At 42.5% G+C, this 14,770-nt stretch overlaps 1 protein-coding gene across 8 annotated transcripts in view; it reads left to right on the top strand.

The window, feature by feature from the left end:
- ZMIZ1 (zinc finger MIZ-type containing 1) overlaps positions 1-14,770 on the top strand; it is a 345,320-nt gene that overhangs the window by 183,998 nt on the left and 146,552 nt on the right. For all 8 annotated transcript variants that reach the window (XM_084290259.1, XM_084290257.1, XM_084290258.1 and 5 more), the window contains one exon: positions 986-1,096. In XM_084290259.1, coding sequence (XP_084146385.1) covers positions 1,037-1,096 — 60 coding nt within the window. In that variant the 5' untranslated portion in view covers positions 986-1,036. The remainder of the gene's footprint in view (positions 1-985; positions 1,097-14,770) is intronic.

The raw sequence follows: 14,770 nt of genomic DNA, 5'->3' as shown, positions 1-14,770 counted from the left end.
CGCTGGTGGCTACGCTGACAGGGCCGGTCCTGACGGCCTGTACCGCCTGCAGGCCGGCACGATGAGCACAGCTGGGGCCTGGGGGACCACGGGTGTGCTCTGCAGATCCTCCTAACTCCTTGCCATTGCTCATCTGATGATTTCCTACAGCTGTAGCAACACGAATTCAGACTCCTAATGCCACTCTGAGCCTTCATTTCCATTTTCTAGTTTGTTTGTTTTTTAAAGTCATAGAGAAGCTTTAATTTGCCTCAGGCTGCGCAGCTTTGTAGAGATGGGACTGAAGAACAGAGGACATGTTTATTCAGAAGTAGCAAGTAGCTTGTTCAGCTACAGATAGGAGACCCATTTTTTCAGGAGGCAGGAGCTGCTCAGCCCCTTGGTGGGAGACCCGGCCCCTCTCTCTCAGACGCGGGGTCCTGCTGGGAGGCTTGGCTGCGTCGTGAATCCCAGTCCCTGGCTCGCTGTTGCCGCAGCCATTTCACAGGGTCGTTAAATTGATCTACTAGATTTAATATCACAGGACAGTCCGAAGCGTACCTGTTGATTTTTTTTTTTCAGTATACAAATCCAGAGCCTGCATATTATTTGAGAAAAAAGAAAAGACATGTTTTGTGTTCCTTTTGGCCTTATAATACTGTACCTGATTCATTTAGTATTTACGGGAGGTGTTTTCTCCTAGTGGAAAATGAGGAAGAATCCCCATGTTTTTGGCCTTGTAAAACCTAGACTGTCATTAGTATCATCATTATTATTGTTATTATTGCTATTTTCATCTTGCAGCGTAATCAGGAGTTTCTTGCAGGCAGCTTTGCTGCATTGCTTTAGTGCCGTTTGTGTTGCAGTTCTGTAGCAGGGGCCTTGTCTGCACAGGATCACCTGGAAGGTTAAATCTCCAGTAGATCTCAGGGTCACACTTGCTGTAGAGCTGATAGAAGTGCACAGATGGTGCTCAGTGATCTTTATTGTCCTTTTTGTCTTGCAGATCGAGGGATTTTAATGGCTTTCAGGTAGAAGCCAAGTGGAGACAATCAAAATGAACTCTATGGACAGGCACATACAGCAGACCAATGACCGGCTGCAGTGCATAAAACAGGTAAGCTGAAGGTGGACATAATTACTGCTAAAGCATTGTGTATTGTGTGGCAGGGTGTATTGAGCATTATAGTTTCCTGCTTCCTGATGAATATCCTGGCCCTTTTGTGGGGAGGAGACCTTGAAAGCTAAACTTTCCATTTCACCTTTCTGAGGAACCATCAGCCTAGAGTTTCACTGATGCAGTAAAATTATGTTCACAACCTGTTTTTCCCCTGTTGCCTGAGCAGTTTTCTCTGGCCAGCTACTTTGGCCACGAAATATTTAAAGGCTAGAGTCCTGCTGTTTCCGTTTTATATTTGTATTAAGCAAGTTAAGAATCTCCCTGACTGCTTTTGCTCTGGGACACGTGCTTTTTTTTTCTTGAGGGAGTGCAGCACTTCTCTGTTCATAGATTCTGTGTGCAGTGGATGCAAAACACCCTAAATCAAAGGAACTGGTTTAAAAAAAAAAAAAAAAAAAAAAGCACATGGGAGTGGTACTGGCTTAGTATAGATTTCTAAACTTTTTATCTGTTTCCATCCTCTTAGCTGCAGCTCCATTATGTTTTTTCATGTTTGCTTACGTATTAGTAGAGGTTTATGATATCTAGAATGTGTTTTAATGTAAAGAACAGTAAAAGTGTGTTTGTTTGCAAGTCTAGCCATACAGATGCTTTGGCAGGAGATGAAAGAACAGTTAGTACTGAAAACAGCTGATTTTCCTCACCATGTTTCCTTTATATTAAATGATTTTGGAATAAGTCGAATAAAGATAGTTCATAGGCCAGGGAACAGAAGTAGGAATCAATCCCTGCAGAACTGCTGGTCGTAATCCAGCCTTGGCCTGGGTGTGTAGTGGCTATTTTTTTCCCCTAAATCTCTCTCTTTCTCCTTCTCTCTCATCGCTCCGTGGTGAAAGTTAATGCATCTCATGGTTCTTTAGAGGCCTGAGGGAAACGAATTTTGGGATTTCATCCCAGTTCCTTATCAACTGTCTGGTTCAGAAAAAGCATGCCCTTGGCTGGCACAAATTGGTGCCCTTTTTGGCCATCCTACCCCAGAGGATGAAGAATGAAGTGACTTGCAGAACAATTTAACCTTCCAGCTGTAAGAACAAGCCTTCAGATCAAGTGGAGACAAATGGGGGATACTGCTCAGTTCTGTTTTCTAGAGCTGACGGTTTCTGTACATAGAGAATTTGTATTATTTTAATAAGATAAAAGAATATCAAATTACATTTCTTACAGTATTAAAGAGATATTTTTGTCTATGTAATGGATGCTCTGTCAGTTAAACCACTAACTTCATTTATACATAGTGCTGGTTTACCCAGACCTCTAGGACATATTTCTTTGAAGAGGAAGGCAGGGTTTTCCACCATTCATGGAACATTCTCGATTTTGTTTGATCCTGTCTGGAAGCTCAGAGGCTTCTGGTGGACAAGGCGCTCGCAGTTGCTCTGTTCTGCTGACAGCACAGGATGCCCCATGGGGAGGTATCCTACCGGGCTGTGGCTGCAGCTTCTGGCCCTCATTTCCTACAGAGGCCTGAATCAGTGAGTATCAATGCTTTTATTTTCAACTCATGACAAAGTGTAGTTAAGGAAGCCAATGGCTGACCACCAAAAATATATGGCAGAAGCTTTTTTGTGTGAGTTGCAATATTTGAGGTTTTGTCTGAGAAGAATGTTTGCTTTTATTTTTCTTGAAGGATTTAGCATAAAGATTCCTCCTTTTTTTTTTTTTTTTTTTTTTTCTTTTTCTTTTTTTAATAGTTCCAAAATCTTGTGTTGTTATCTTTGTTGTAGTGGAGGAAGGGACAGAAAACGACCCTGACTAGTTTTTTGGAGGAGACTCTTCTGTCATATGGTCATAACTTTTTGGGTTGGAGACATATTACATTGTTCTCTGAGACAGGTGATTAGCTGGTAAAATTCATGTAGCGCCACAGCAAGGCATTGCCAGTTCACCCATACAGAACTAGATTACACACTGTTAAAAGCACAGTTCTTGGTTTGGGGAGCAAAGCAGTACCTTGCATGGCCCTATCAATATACCCTCACCAATCTGGGGGGATTAGCAGCAGGGTCAGACAAAAATCTGCCTGCATTTTCTTCCCCAGTCTTTCACCCTTTCTTCCCTTCCGAGCCTGTGAAAGAAACGCAGTGCTGCCCTCCTGAAAAGATGTGTGCTTGCAGGTGGGTTAACGCAGCAGCAGCATGGAAGGTGCACTGCAGTGGGGGCTAAAAGCCACCCTTCCTCAGCACCCTGCATCCACCCATTTGTCACCCTTGTTGGCAGCACACAGCACATACAGTCGGACCCCACGCAGCTTGTGGCCCTGTATGCTCCTCACCCAGCCCCGACGAACCTGTCTGTCATGCACATGGCTGTATCCCAGCGCCTGGTGAACCACATCAGGTTGCAGCACAGGGGCAGTGCCGGCTGCTTTCTTCCAGCTCTCTGGCTCGGGAGACGCCCACAGTGTCCTTGCTGACTTCTCTTTCAGGATCAAGGTTGTGTTTTACTTTTATCTTTTTTTTTTTTTTTTTAGCATTTCCCTACTACAAAACCAAACCTTGTATATGATCAGCTAGTTAGGAAGTGAAGCGTGTGTGTGTGTGTGTTAAGAACTGTTTCAGAGAGATGAAAGGGCAAACTGAAGAGGTGGCTGTGTATTTACGCTTTAAAAAAAAAAAAACAACACAGACTTCTGTGGAAGGCTAGAACAGCTTGTGTGGTCTCTTTGTAGCTGATTCCCTCACTATTTGTAAGTGTATGTGCTTTAAAATCAAACACATTTTTTCAATGTTCAGGGGAAAAAGCCAAAGTAACAGTCTTCCCATAACACATGCAATTAGTTTGTCCTGACACCAAGGACTCTTCAGGGTACGCTGAAGGAAGCTGCATTTTCAGGGTGTAGGCTGTTTCTCCTGGATTTTTTTGTCAGTACAATCCAAAATACAAAAGGATTTTGTGCTCAGCAAAGGTCAGAGGTCCCGGGAGCGGGCCTGCCGGGCTGAGGTGACAGCCTGTTCACACGCCCGGCCCCAGGGCCCTGTGGTGGCACCCTCACGGGGATGGCGGCACCCTCACGGGGATGGCGGCACCCTCACAGAGCCAGGGCCCAGGCACGGCCTTCTGAGAGGGCCGGCCAGCTCCTGCCTCATAGCCAGCCCCAGGGAGCTGACCCGTTTTCTTAACCTGTTCCTCACAACTGAGCAGTGATGAGGCTTTATTCATACATGATCTGTTGTTCTCTTTTTGTGATATGAGCAAGTACCAGCAAAATCTGTAGGTTGCAGGCCGCCCCCACTCCACTCTCCGCAATGGGTCCAGCTTTCAAAGCTGCAAGCTGTTTTAAATCTGGGGACTTTTCGATTTGTTGTCTCTGTTTGCTGGTCAGTTTATAAGGCTCCTACACCTCTCCTGTGAAATTCTTGACAAGAATTCCTGTTAAAAAAATTCCTAAAATCTTCCTATTACTTAAGTTAGTAAGAAGCAACCCCTTTCAGATTAGGCTTGTGATACCTTCCTGCTGTGCTAAGGGCAGTCATCAGGGCAGGTATTAGAGCTGTGCTAAAATTGTGATAACAGGTTAAAGGGAAGTATGTGCAGGTGTGTCAGAAGTATTTGGCTGTGGTGTGAGCAGAGAAGGCTGCTTCTGTCATGTGTGACACATTGAGCAGTATATCCTCAAAGGATGCTGGATCATTTGGTGAACCCAGCTTAACTGGAGGCACACATCACATGGCTGATTTCTAGGAGGAGATTAGCATTTCTCCCCTCTTTCCCTCAGGAAGGCTTGTTGAATAGCTGCAGTTGCGATGCTTTATAATGTCTACCCAGCCATTCATAGAGAGATGCTAAAAGTTGTAATTGCCATGTGTTTGCGTTGATCTTTTCTCTCTAAGATTGGAAACAGACAGTCCCATTTCTTTCATTATTCAGCAACTTGGTTTTTAGTTGCTCACTTGCAATTCAGAGGAAAATAGAATTTCCTGTATATTTACATAACTGTTAGCATTTAAGCCCTGAGATGTTTGAACTAATCCTTCTGCTTTTCAAAATTATTGTTGCAGACTCATGTAAATGCTCAGCAGTCCTAAACATGTCATTTTAATATATTGTGGATGGGTTAATATAGACAGATATGAAATTACAGCTGAAAAAGTTTTAATAAAGCTTTGTGAAATTTTCATTCTTCATGAATTTTGAGAATTGGCAGTCTTCCTATGAAGGGTGTATATATTTAGAATACATTTTTTTTGGTTGTAACCCATACAAGTGTTACTATTTTTTAGCAGCTATGTATGAGATAACATATAGCAGGGAACCTGATGGTGAGAAAGATCTTTCTTTTCAATTAAGAACATGATATTCAAGGGACCTGAAGTGTTGCAGCTTATTGGCTGAATGGTCCATAGATGCCATCTTGATAAATATATACTTTTTTCTTTTTTCTTTTTTTTTTCTTTCTCACTGAGACCCATAGCTGCAATTCTTTGTCTGCTTTCTTGCTCAGTCTGTTGGAATACTCCTCTCCTAGAGTTAAGTATGTTTAGGAAAAACTGACAGCGGACCAGCTTTCCTGGCTCCTCCAGTCCACTTGCAGACCTGTCAATCAGCATTCCTGCCATGTTAGATCCTGCATCCCGGTAGGCGACTGTTCTGGCTCAGGCAGTGGAGCCACAAGGGAAAGAGCAAAGAGACAAAGTGTTGGAAGCACTTCTAGTGCGGGAAGGGGAGAAAGCACCATCTTGATGCTTGCAGCATTTGTGTAGCTTGCTAATCGGATGAGATGGCTGAGTTCGTAAGATTTCAGTGGCTTGAATGTAACCCATCATCTTCTGAGGCAGGCTGGCGAAGTTAGGGTGGGCACAGTTCTCCCCTTCCCAGTCCTGTTTTTGTTTTATTGCAGCACCTGGCCTCGAGGGCAGAGGCATTGGTATTGTCAACTGTTTTCAAATGAAAATGCACACATATTTAATTTACATCTAAAACTTTTGGTAGCCATAGTATTTAGATTAATTTTATTTTTTTTCCTGTGCAACTAGCTAATCAGGCCTACTGCTTAAAACTGCCTACGGGTAAATAAGGATGAACATTGTAAAATTCTAGAAATCTGTATGTTAGGTGCATGTTGTTGCCTTGGTGTCAGATGAGCATAGGAAGCTGATCTCGTCAGCAGCTGGGTTGAACTCTGCAGTGAATACACAACCTAGCTGGCAACCCATCTCTAGCATCTGTCGTACCATTTCTGGCTCTTCCTTCCTACGTGTGTGCTTGCTGCTTGACTTCCTTTACTTCTGTGAGCTGGTGCAATGGCAAATCCCTACCAAGCATGGCTGTGCAGCATTTGCACTTAGGGGCTATTGTACCCATTTGCAAAAGCAGAAAGTGGCTTAAAAAGTTCTTTTAAGAGAGGATGGTACTGTTAATACCAAGAGCCTTAAGCTGTGCAGACTTCTACAATCGTCTGCGAAAGAAAAACTCTCTGCTGGTGTTGTTAGCTCCTTATTGCTTCTATGCAGCGTGGAGGAGGAGCCGCTACCAGTGTGCATCGGGAGGTCGCAAAGCACATGCTGCAGGCAGCTTTGTAAGCACCTGCAGTTGGAAAAGATGTAGGAAAGAGAGGACAGGCTGGCATTTTGAAAACTAGAGAGCTGGTGCTGCAGCTGGTGCAGGTATGCTGTTTTTCATCTGCCTAGTGTTACCTGATTTGCTTTGGATGGAACCTGTTGAGTACCAGTGGAGCGTGTCCTGCTTGTTAGTGAAAATTCAGTCAGTTTTGTCCTTTTTGTGGCGTATATCAACACAAATGCACAAACTACTAATGTTCATAAATTTGCCTGTGTGGGCTTAGCTGTTCTTTTTGCTGTTGTCCACATTGTATTCTGTCAACAATACAATGTGTGAAGTACATAGCAGCTGCTGTGACTCTTCCATGAAGGGTTTGCCAGATCTCTTTGCTGGTAGACCTGCTTCTGTTGATGTGGCAGTAATAGGCTTGGAATTGTTATCTTCTCACTATTTCTCCTGGGCTTTGCAAAAATTCCCATACTGCTCTAAAACTCTAATCTAGTAAAGATGTATTTAAGTTTCCAAGCCTCTTTCAAGATGATCCATCCTGAGAAAAAGAATATGCTTATCAACCCTGTCATTCTACACTATTAGGGGAATGAGAGAGGCCTTCAGAATACCTTGGAAGTAAGCAATTTCCATATTGTTCTTTGCTATGCAGATCAGGGGAAGGGAAATGTTGAGGCAAGCACAGGCAGTTATATATCACATGTTGGCAGAATGAAATGCTTCATCCTTGAGTGACCTGGACTCACTGACAGATTTTTTCCTCTTATACTTAATTTGTACTGTTGGTTTCTAACTGCTGAATAGGATGATGCAAGAGGTACGTACCCTGCCCACTAGTGCATCATAGTACAGAAGTGGTTGAAAAATCAATGGATTCTTCGAAGAACCTGGAAGAGGGATCACTGTTTTGGGAGTTTCCGGGAGAGGTTTCCTTCCTGCTAGTTAGAGCACATACAGAACGGTGAAGGGTGATGGTGCTACTGACAGTTTCACACCTGAAAGCAGATAATTTTTTTTTTAGATAGTATTTCTTCTTTAGCTATGTGATGTCCAAGAAGGTGCATTGTTTTCCAGCTCAAAGCGTTTTTGTTGAGTAGAGGCTGCTACTACAGAGTTAATAAGGCAATTGCTCCTAGGTCTTGCCCTTTATGATAGTTCCTTTAAAACAGATGTGATTGGTGATCACACTTGAGTAATTAGTTCAAATCTAGTAGGTTATGGCTTGATACAGATTTTGAAAGTTTGGGTTTCTCTTTTGTTCTTTTCTGACATAAACGTAAGAGATCCCTAAATGCAAATTATACTGCTGCTGTAGGCAATGGACCTCCCATAATCAGTGATAGTTGGATATTTCTCCTTCATAGTGGCCAATAGATACCCACCAGCAAATACAAAATTAAGTTTTTCATCTGCCCCACCCTTCATTCACAGGGCCTTTCCAAAAAGGAGAAGTTAAATGAAACAGATTTGTTTAAATTAATATTGCAAATTTTGCTTTGTCAAAGGACCCCCAAAACAATCCTGTTGGTACTTTCCCTTTTGACTCTGAACTGTCTCAGTAATGTCTAGCTGTCTGCTAGGACCCCTGAGAGTAGCTGAGGTGAATTAAACATCTTCCACAGTGGCATCAGTTCATGCAGTGGTCATTTTAAATAGTCACCTTGAGATTTTTTTCTCTATATAGATTAAGAGATTAAAATAATAAAGATTAAGTCTGTTAATTAAAAGTGCTATAAAAAGCATAATCAGTGAGTTTTTTTTTACTCACATGAGTCAAAAAAATTAATTGGAAAATGAAATGTGTCAAACTGAGGACTATTGCATATTTTTCAAAATGTGTTTACTCTCCTGAAATTTAGAAAGTGAAGAACTTTAAAAAATTGGTTCAGTACATAAGTCAGGGGAATTCAAGTCTGTCCTTTTTTTTTTTTTTTTTTTTTTTCCCTGCCTTTTGCCATTAACTCAGTTTGTACTTGCTTGCCATATTCCTTTCTAAAGACTGTACCTTTGGCAATAGTCTTCTAGTTAAGGGTTGTTGTAATGCCTCATTAATGGTATTTAAAACATCTTGATATGAATGAACTGCAGGAAAAAAAAACACCAAACCCAATTTTCAAAATGCTGTGGTATGTGCCTCAAACTCTTCAATTATTCATAGCACAGAATTTTTTAGGTAGTCCTCATTTTGCCTGCAGCCTTCACTTTTTCTTATACTAAAAGACATCGTGAAGCTAGAGTTTTTTAGGCAACTAACCAAGTCTGGAACAAATAAAGCTATTTTCACCAATAATAAATATAAAATATAAATTAAAAATATAAGTAAATATTTGGACTGCTATTTTAATAGTGTAATAGTATTCTAAGGGAAAGTGCATGCTTTGAGACAATTAACTTCTTGAAATGTTAAGATACTTAGGGCTCAAACTGCTTGCTGAAAAGCATGAGGGCATTAGAGAAGAAAGCTCTTGTATCATTACGCTGTCTATTGAAATGCTGAAGGAAGCTGAAGAAGCTTCAGCATCTTTGCTGTAGTTGCATGCAGAGGATGCAAGCTACACTAGCACCATACAACAGGGAGATACTAATGGAAGATGACTTGTTTCAGTTGCCAAGAAGAGTGAGGAAACTGGTTAGGAAAGCTGATTTCATAATTCAGTCAAGCTGTAATGGCAAATTTAAAGATAGATTGAAGCCTTATGTTGCTGAGCATGGTCTAAGAGAAAGAATAAACAGTTGTTCCTTTGTTTCTTGACTTTTTTTCCCCCAGAAAGTCACTCTTTTCCTTAATCACTCACAAAGACAATATAGCTCAGAGCTCTCTGATTATTTTGAGCCTTTCGTAAGCTGTGTTGTTCTGAGGGCTCTCAGCTGACAGGACTGCAGTACAGGTTATATGAAGAGTACAAAGATGACTGGGCACTGCTGTTCTGTCTATTGATAAGTGAACAAAAAGGCCACTTGTGTGCCCTGTTTCCATCAGTCAGATCTGGATCGCAGGCTTTTAAACCCCTAAGTCATGATTTCCTCAGAGGCCGAGTAGGGTCTGGTGGAACAGCACTAGGTGGAATTATGAGAGGAGGTTAAATTGGTTGCATGTTCCCTTATATATGTTCCCTTATCTAATGCAAAGTTCTAAGTGTACTGCGGTTATGTGGGTAAGAAAGATACGGAGCAGGAAGACTGAACAGTAACTCTGATCAGCAGAGCAAGGGAGTAATTTAGTTTAGCTTTTCTGTGTGGGCTGCTTGAGGATCAGGGCGTTGAGGCCATCTCTGGCGCTTTGTAAAACTAACAGACACATCAGCATTGTGCTGTCTTCTCTTTCCTCCTGTGGCACACGCACGTGTGTGCAATCCTCCTCACAGGTCGTGTGGTATAGGAGACCAAGACTATTCACTCGCCAGGCATCTGCCTTTTCTGAAACCACTGCTGATTTAAACTCACGCTTCATATTGGTGTGTAAATGAAGCATCTATGGAAATCTGCTTTAATACAGGTTGTATTCCGTTACTGCTTGCACAATAAGTGACTGAACACCTTGCCTCTTTGCAGTTCAGTGAATCTCCTGTTTTCTGTTTGTTCCTTTCCTCATTTGTTTAGCATGTGATCTCCTGTCTTCAGCGTTGACTCCCAGCCTCATCTCACCCCGTATTTTCATGTACTTAAACCTTCCGGCAAAGAGGACCTGGGCTTTGCTCAGTATTTACTGTTTTTTGTTTTTCCTGAAAGAGAAGCCGCAGTGGACAAGTGGGGCAGAGGTGATTCCCCTTTCACTCCGGTTTTACAAGAAGCCATGGCTAACATGGTTTTAATCTCTCTCTCAGTGTATCTAGTGCCTCTCAAAATGTGAGCTTAATAAAATATTTATAAAGCCTACAATGGAATGAACCATGTAAGTGCAAGATAATTCTGTTGATTAGGGATCTCTCAATCTCACAAATACTAAATTTGGGGGTGGGGGAAATTATCTGGATACAAAATGCACAGCTTGAGCCTTTTAATTTTTTGATAAATAAAACAATCTTTGATATTGAAGGGGGCTGTAGAGAATTGAACTTATGTATAACCATATCCAGATAAACAAAAATCACTCTCCCAAAAGAAAGTAAATAGCTCAATACTCCCCTCTATCCTCTTGAAAAAGAAAAGACCATTTGTTTTGAATTTTCACTGCAGACGAGTGTTTAATATACTGAGTATAGCTGCTCACGTAGATGGCCTTTCTATAATCACATTACACGACTAGGAAAAAATAGAGAAGCCACCTATTTTGGGTGGTGACATTTTCTACTTTTAAAGCACATCCTCGGTTAATGTCCCATATTTCTGTGACACCCCTTGAGCTCTGTTGCAGCTAGTGGAGGGCATGAGCAGGAGAGAAAATGCTTCGTGGACGGGGATCTGAAGGAGATGCCCGTGCGTGGGAGAGGGGCTCACGGCTGGGCTCACGCAGGGAGCCTGCTGAGGTCGTACAGTAATAACAGCACAATTAATGCGTTACAGCAAGCGACTGTTGCTGATTTGCAGGTCCTCTACTGATTGCTTGTGGTGCTGGTGAAATATCGGGTATAGGTTTGCTAGGAACATATTTGCGTGCTGAGTAATGCACGAAGAAACGCCTTGTCTCCCCATGGTTATTCTCTGTCAAGGGATCAGGAATCCTGTTTACATTCTTTAGATATGTGGTGGGTTTTTCTTTCAAGGCTGAACTCCCTTTGCCCAACATGCAGAACCATATTAATTCTGCTCCTGTGTTGCTCCAGCTGAAGGGCACGTAATCTTTCTTTTCTCTGTTCCTTCCCTGCCCCTTTCTTTCCAGCAGCCCTCTCCCCGTCCCATTCAGTGCAGCGATACATTTGCATTATGTCTCATTGCAAGCATGTCCAGCTGAATTTTAAGCTAGACAAAAAGTAGTCTGAACTACCTGGTTGAATCTGCCAATGTGCCTGGACACCAAATTGTGTTTCTCACTGAGCAGAGCCAGTACATGCCAGAGGTGCAGCAGTCGTGTGGGCATATAAGAGAGCAGGTCAGCTCCTTCCTCCATCAGGGTCAATTGATTTACTTCCAAAGGAACTGTGTTTTCTGATTGATAGTTTTGAGCATCCTAATTTTATATATAAAGTAATTTTCATATATTTTTCTTTACTTTTAAGTCCCTAGATTTTACAATCCTGTGAGAATTTAAACTTGGATTATTGTGGAGAAAAGCTTGAAAACGTGCCAACAGTTAAAAATTGCAAGTAGACCCCATGAACTTCAGAGTAGTGTGCATGCATTTCGGTTACTCTGAGCTCTCTGTGAAACCTGGAGCATGCTGGAGATCTAGCTCATGATCTGGAAAGATGGATTTGATACTGGGTTTTGTATGAGTGAAGTCCTACATGTGTTACACTGTAAAAGACAAATTTTGCAGAATACATAGATGAACCTGTTGTGCAAACTAGGAATAACTTAGCTGAAGTCTGAGGAATGATTCCAGAGGATATATGTACAGTATCAGAACACTAAAAACCATCATTTTCTTCTGGCACCTCTCTTCATATGCATTGTGCTTTGTGGAGAAAAAGGAGTACTACTAAGAATATTAATAAAAAAACCTCTGGAATAAAAGAATTAGAAGTTTTTGAAGCATTACTATTAGTTAGAAGTATTTTGAAAAACGGTGGAGGGGCTTGTGAGGCAGGAGGAATGTATGTATGTATGCTGTGAGTTTAACTTTGTCTTCCCCTTACTTTGATGGTATAGCTCCACCTTTGGGAGAAGTGTCATGATGCATTTCATCCGAAGTGTGGACTCCACGTTTAATCCAGTGTGGGCTGCTGGGAGCAGGGAAGTGCTGCTCCCTCCCCAGCCCCACCTGGTGTTTGCCACCGCCAATGAGTCAGGTCTGACGGCCTCGTGGGCACACAGGGAGCCTCGCTTGAAGCGATGACTGAAAATCAGCACTTGGAAGGGGAGGTTATGGGAAGAACAGCAGGCTCAGTCGGATGCACTGATAGGGGTGTCAGTACAGAGCTCAGGGGAAGAAGCTCTCAGGAGCGTATCGAGGAGATGCATCCTTAGCTCCAGGGCAGCCCCAGTCCAATACCAGCATGAAGAGATGCTGTATTGTACTCCGTGTCTGCTCCCCTGTGGTTTGCTGCTGGCCTGTGAGCTCTGCGCCTCCCCTCGTGCCATGCAGTGTGTGGGCAGGAGGGCGCAGGGCTGTGGTAGGAGCACGTCTGGGCTGGTGTCGCTGGTGGTATGGTGGCACAGCTTTCTGTCCTGCCAAAGGGCAGCTGCCCCCGGGATTTAATTCCCCTGATTTGAGAACTCTGAGTTCTGCCGGAAGTCTGGCATTAGCACACGCCTCATAACAACGGGTTAATTTCCAAGGAAAGGAAAGGCTTCCGACCAGCGAGCTGGGCTTTTTTCTGCACAGTCAAATCTCCGTCTGCTGCTGGTGTACTCTATTGCTAGTGTAAAATTCCCAGACTCGTTGATTAGTGAAGCTAGACAGTAGACAGGGTCCAAGTGGCTAACCATGTGAGAAATGCAGTGACTGTAGGCTACTGTTAATTAACCTAGAATCTAGCAACATGGCAACGTGTCTGTGTGATAAGTTATATTATCTTCAGCAGCTCAATTAAATCAGGGAGTGAGACACAGAGCAGACGTAACTCGGCAAAATAAACAGACAACTTGAGTCAGCCTTCATAATTTGGTGCGACATCACGTAAATAAATGCAATAACTTGTTTAGCATAGTTAAGCAGTTTGCTGCTCAAAAACTTATTTGCGTGGCATCTCATTTTGAATAGGTTAAGTTGTGGCAAATTAGGGCTGTGGCTTCAGTCTGACTTATTCCAAAGAGAAGAGGAGAAAAAAATCCTTCACCAGAAGTACACAGTTTATAAATTGAAATTCTACATTTGTTTTCTACAGCAACAACTTGGAACATACGGATTCCACGTTTAAGTGATTCACTTTCCATACCATTGCTGTCATGTTAGCATTTCCTGATGTATGCATGAGATTGCTTTAACCCTCTGTAATTGTTCTTAATTTTGGCTGCTGCTCTTCCATTTCTTCCTAGACTGTTCTCTCTAAGATATGCTAGTGTACATCTGGGTTGCAGTCTTCTATATTTAGAGGAGATAAGGCTGTTGTCCTTGCCATATTTCAATGTGGATAATTGGTTTCTGTCTCTAAAATTACATTGAGTCTTTGGTTGCAGGAAGTGGGTTGCACCCACTGTGGTGTGGGTGTGCAGACAGACAGATAGTACTCGATCGTGCTTGAGTATCCTTAAAAAAAGAGATCTTTATTGCATAAGCCTATTTCATACATGTATGGTATGAAGCATATAGTTCTGTCTCTGCTGCTGAGTTTTATTGCTTATCAGGAGTTTTTAATTGCCTTTTAATTGGAATAGAGTAGCAATTTCAAGACATGGCTGTATTTTGTAACATTTGTACTAAAAATTGCCTTGTGTCAGCTGTTCCATGTAACTCCCCGTGTGAATGTGTTCCCCTGGGTGAGCCCATGGCAGCAAACCGTGGAACAGGCACACAGGCAGTCACTGTGAGAGCTGATAAACGTGGTCCTAACGTACCTGCATCAGCTGCCCATATGCCCAAGCTAATTTACAAAGGCAGTCTGTTCTTTACGTAAATAAAATGTTTCAGCCAGAGGTGGTCATGAGCAGCAGGTAGACTTTTTTGTCTTCCCTGGAGTCCAGCCCAGCCCTCAGAAGGGAGTTGTGCCGGTACAGTTCTTTGTAGTGGGCTGCAGTGCAGTGGCGAGCAGGCTCCTTTGCTGTTTTCTCCATCCCCCTACACCAGCCTGTTAATTCAAGTGCTACAAAGAACACAAGGTTCCTTCCAATACCAAAAATAAATGACTCAGATGACTGTCTCTTCAAAGCACCACCTGGTGATCCCTGCAATAATGACACACTCACATGCGTCAAGTATTGCTGTGATTTCTGTTCCGTTCAGGCTAAGAAAATATTAATCTTTCAGAGTCATAACTGATTACATGAAAACCCTGTTAGGTTTTGTAATAACAGAAATCGTCATGTCTCACTAATAGCTTTCCAAAAAGCGGATGATACTGCGAC

Source organism: Netta rufina, assembly GCF_964035555.1.
Source record: "Netta rufina genome assembly, chromosome: 7".
NCBI classification, from domain to species: Eukaryota; Metazoa; Chordata; class Aves; order Anseriformes; family Anatidae; genus Netta; species Netta rufina.
This window is presented reverse-complemented; position numbering and strand designations above follow the sequence as displayed.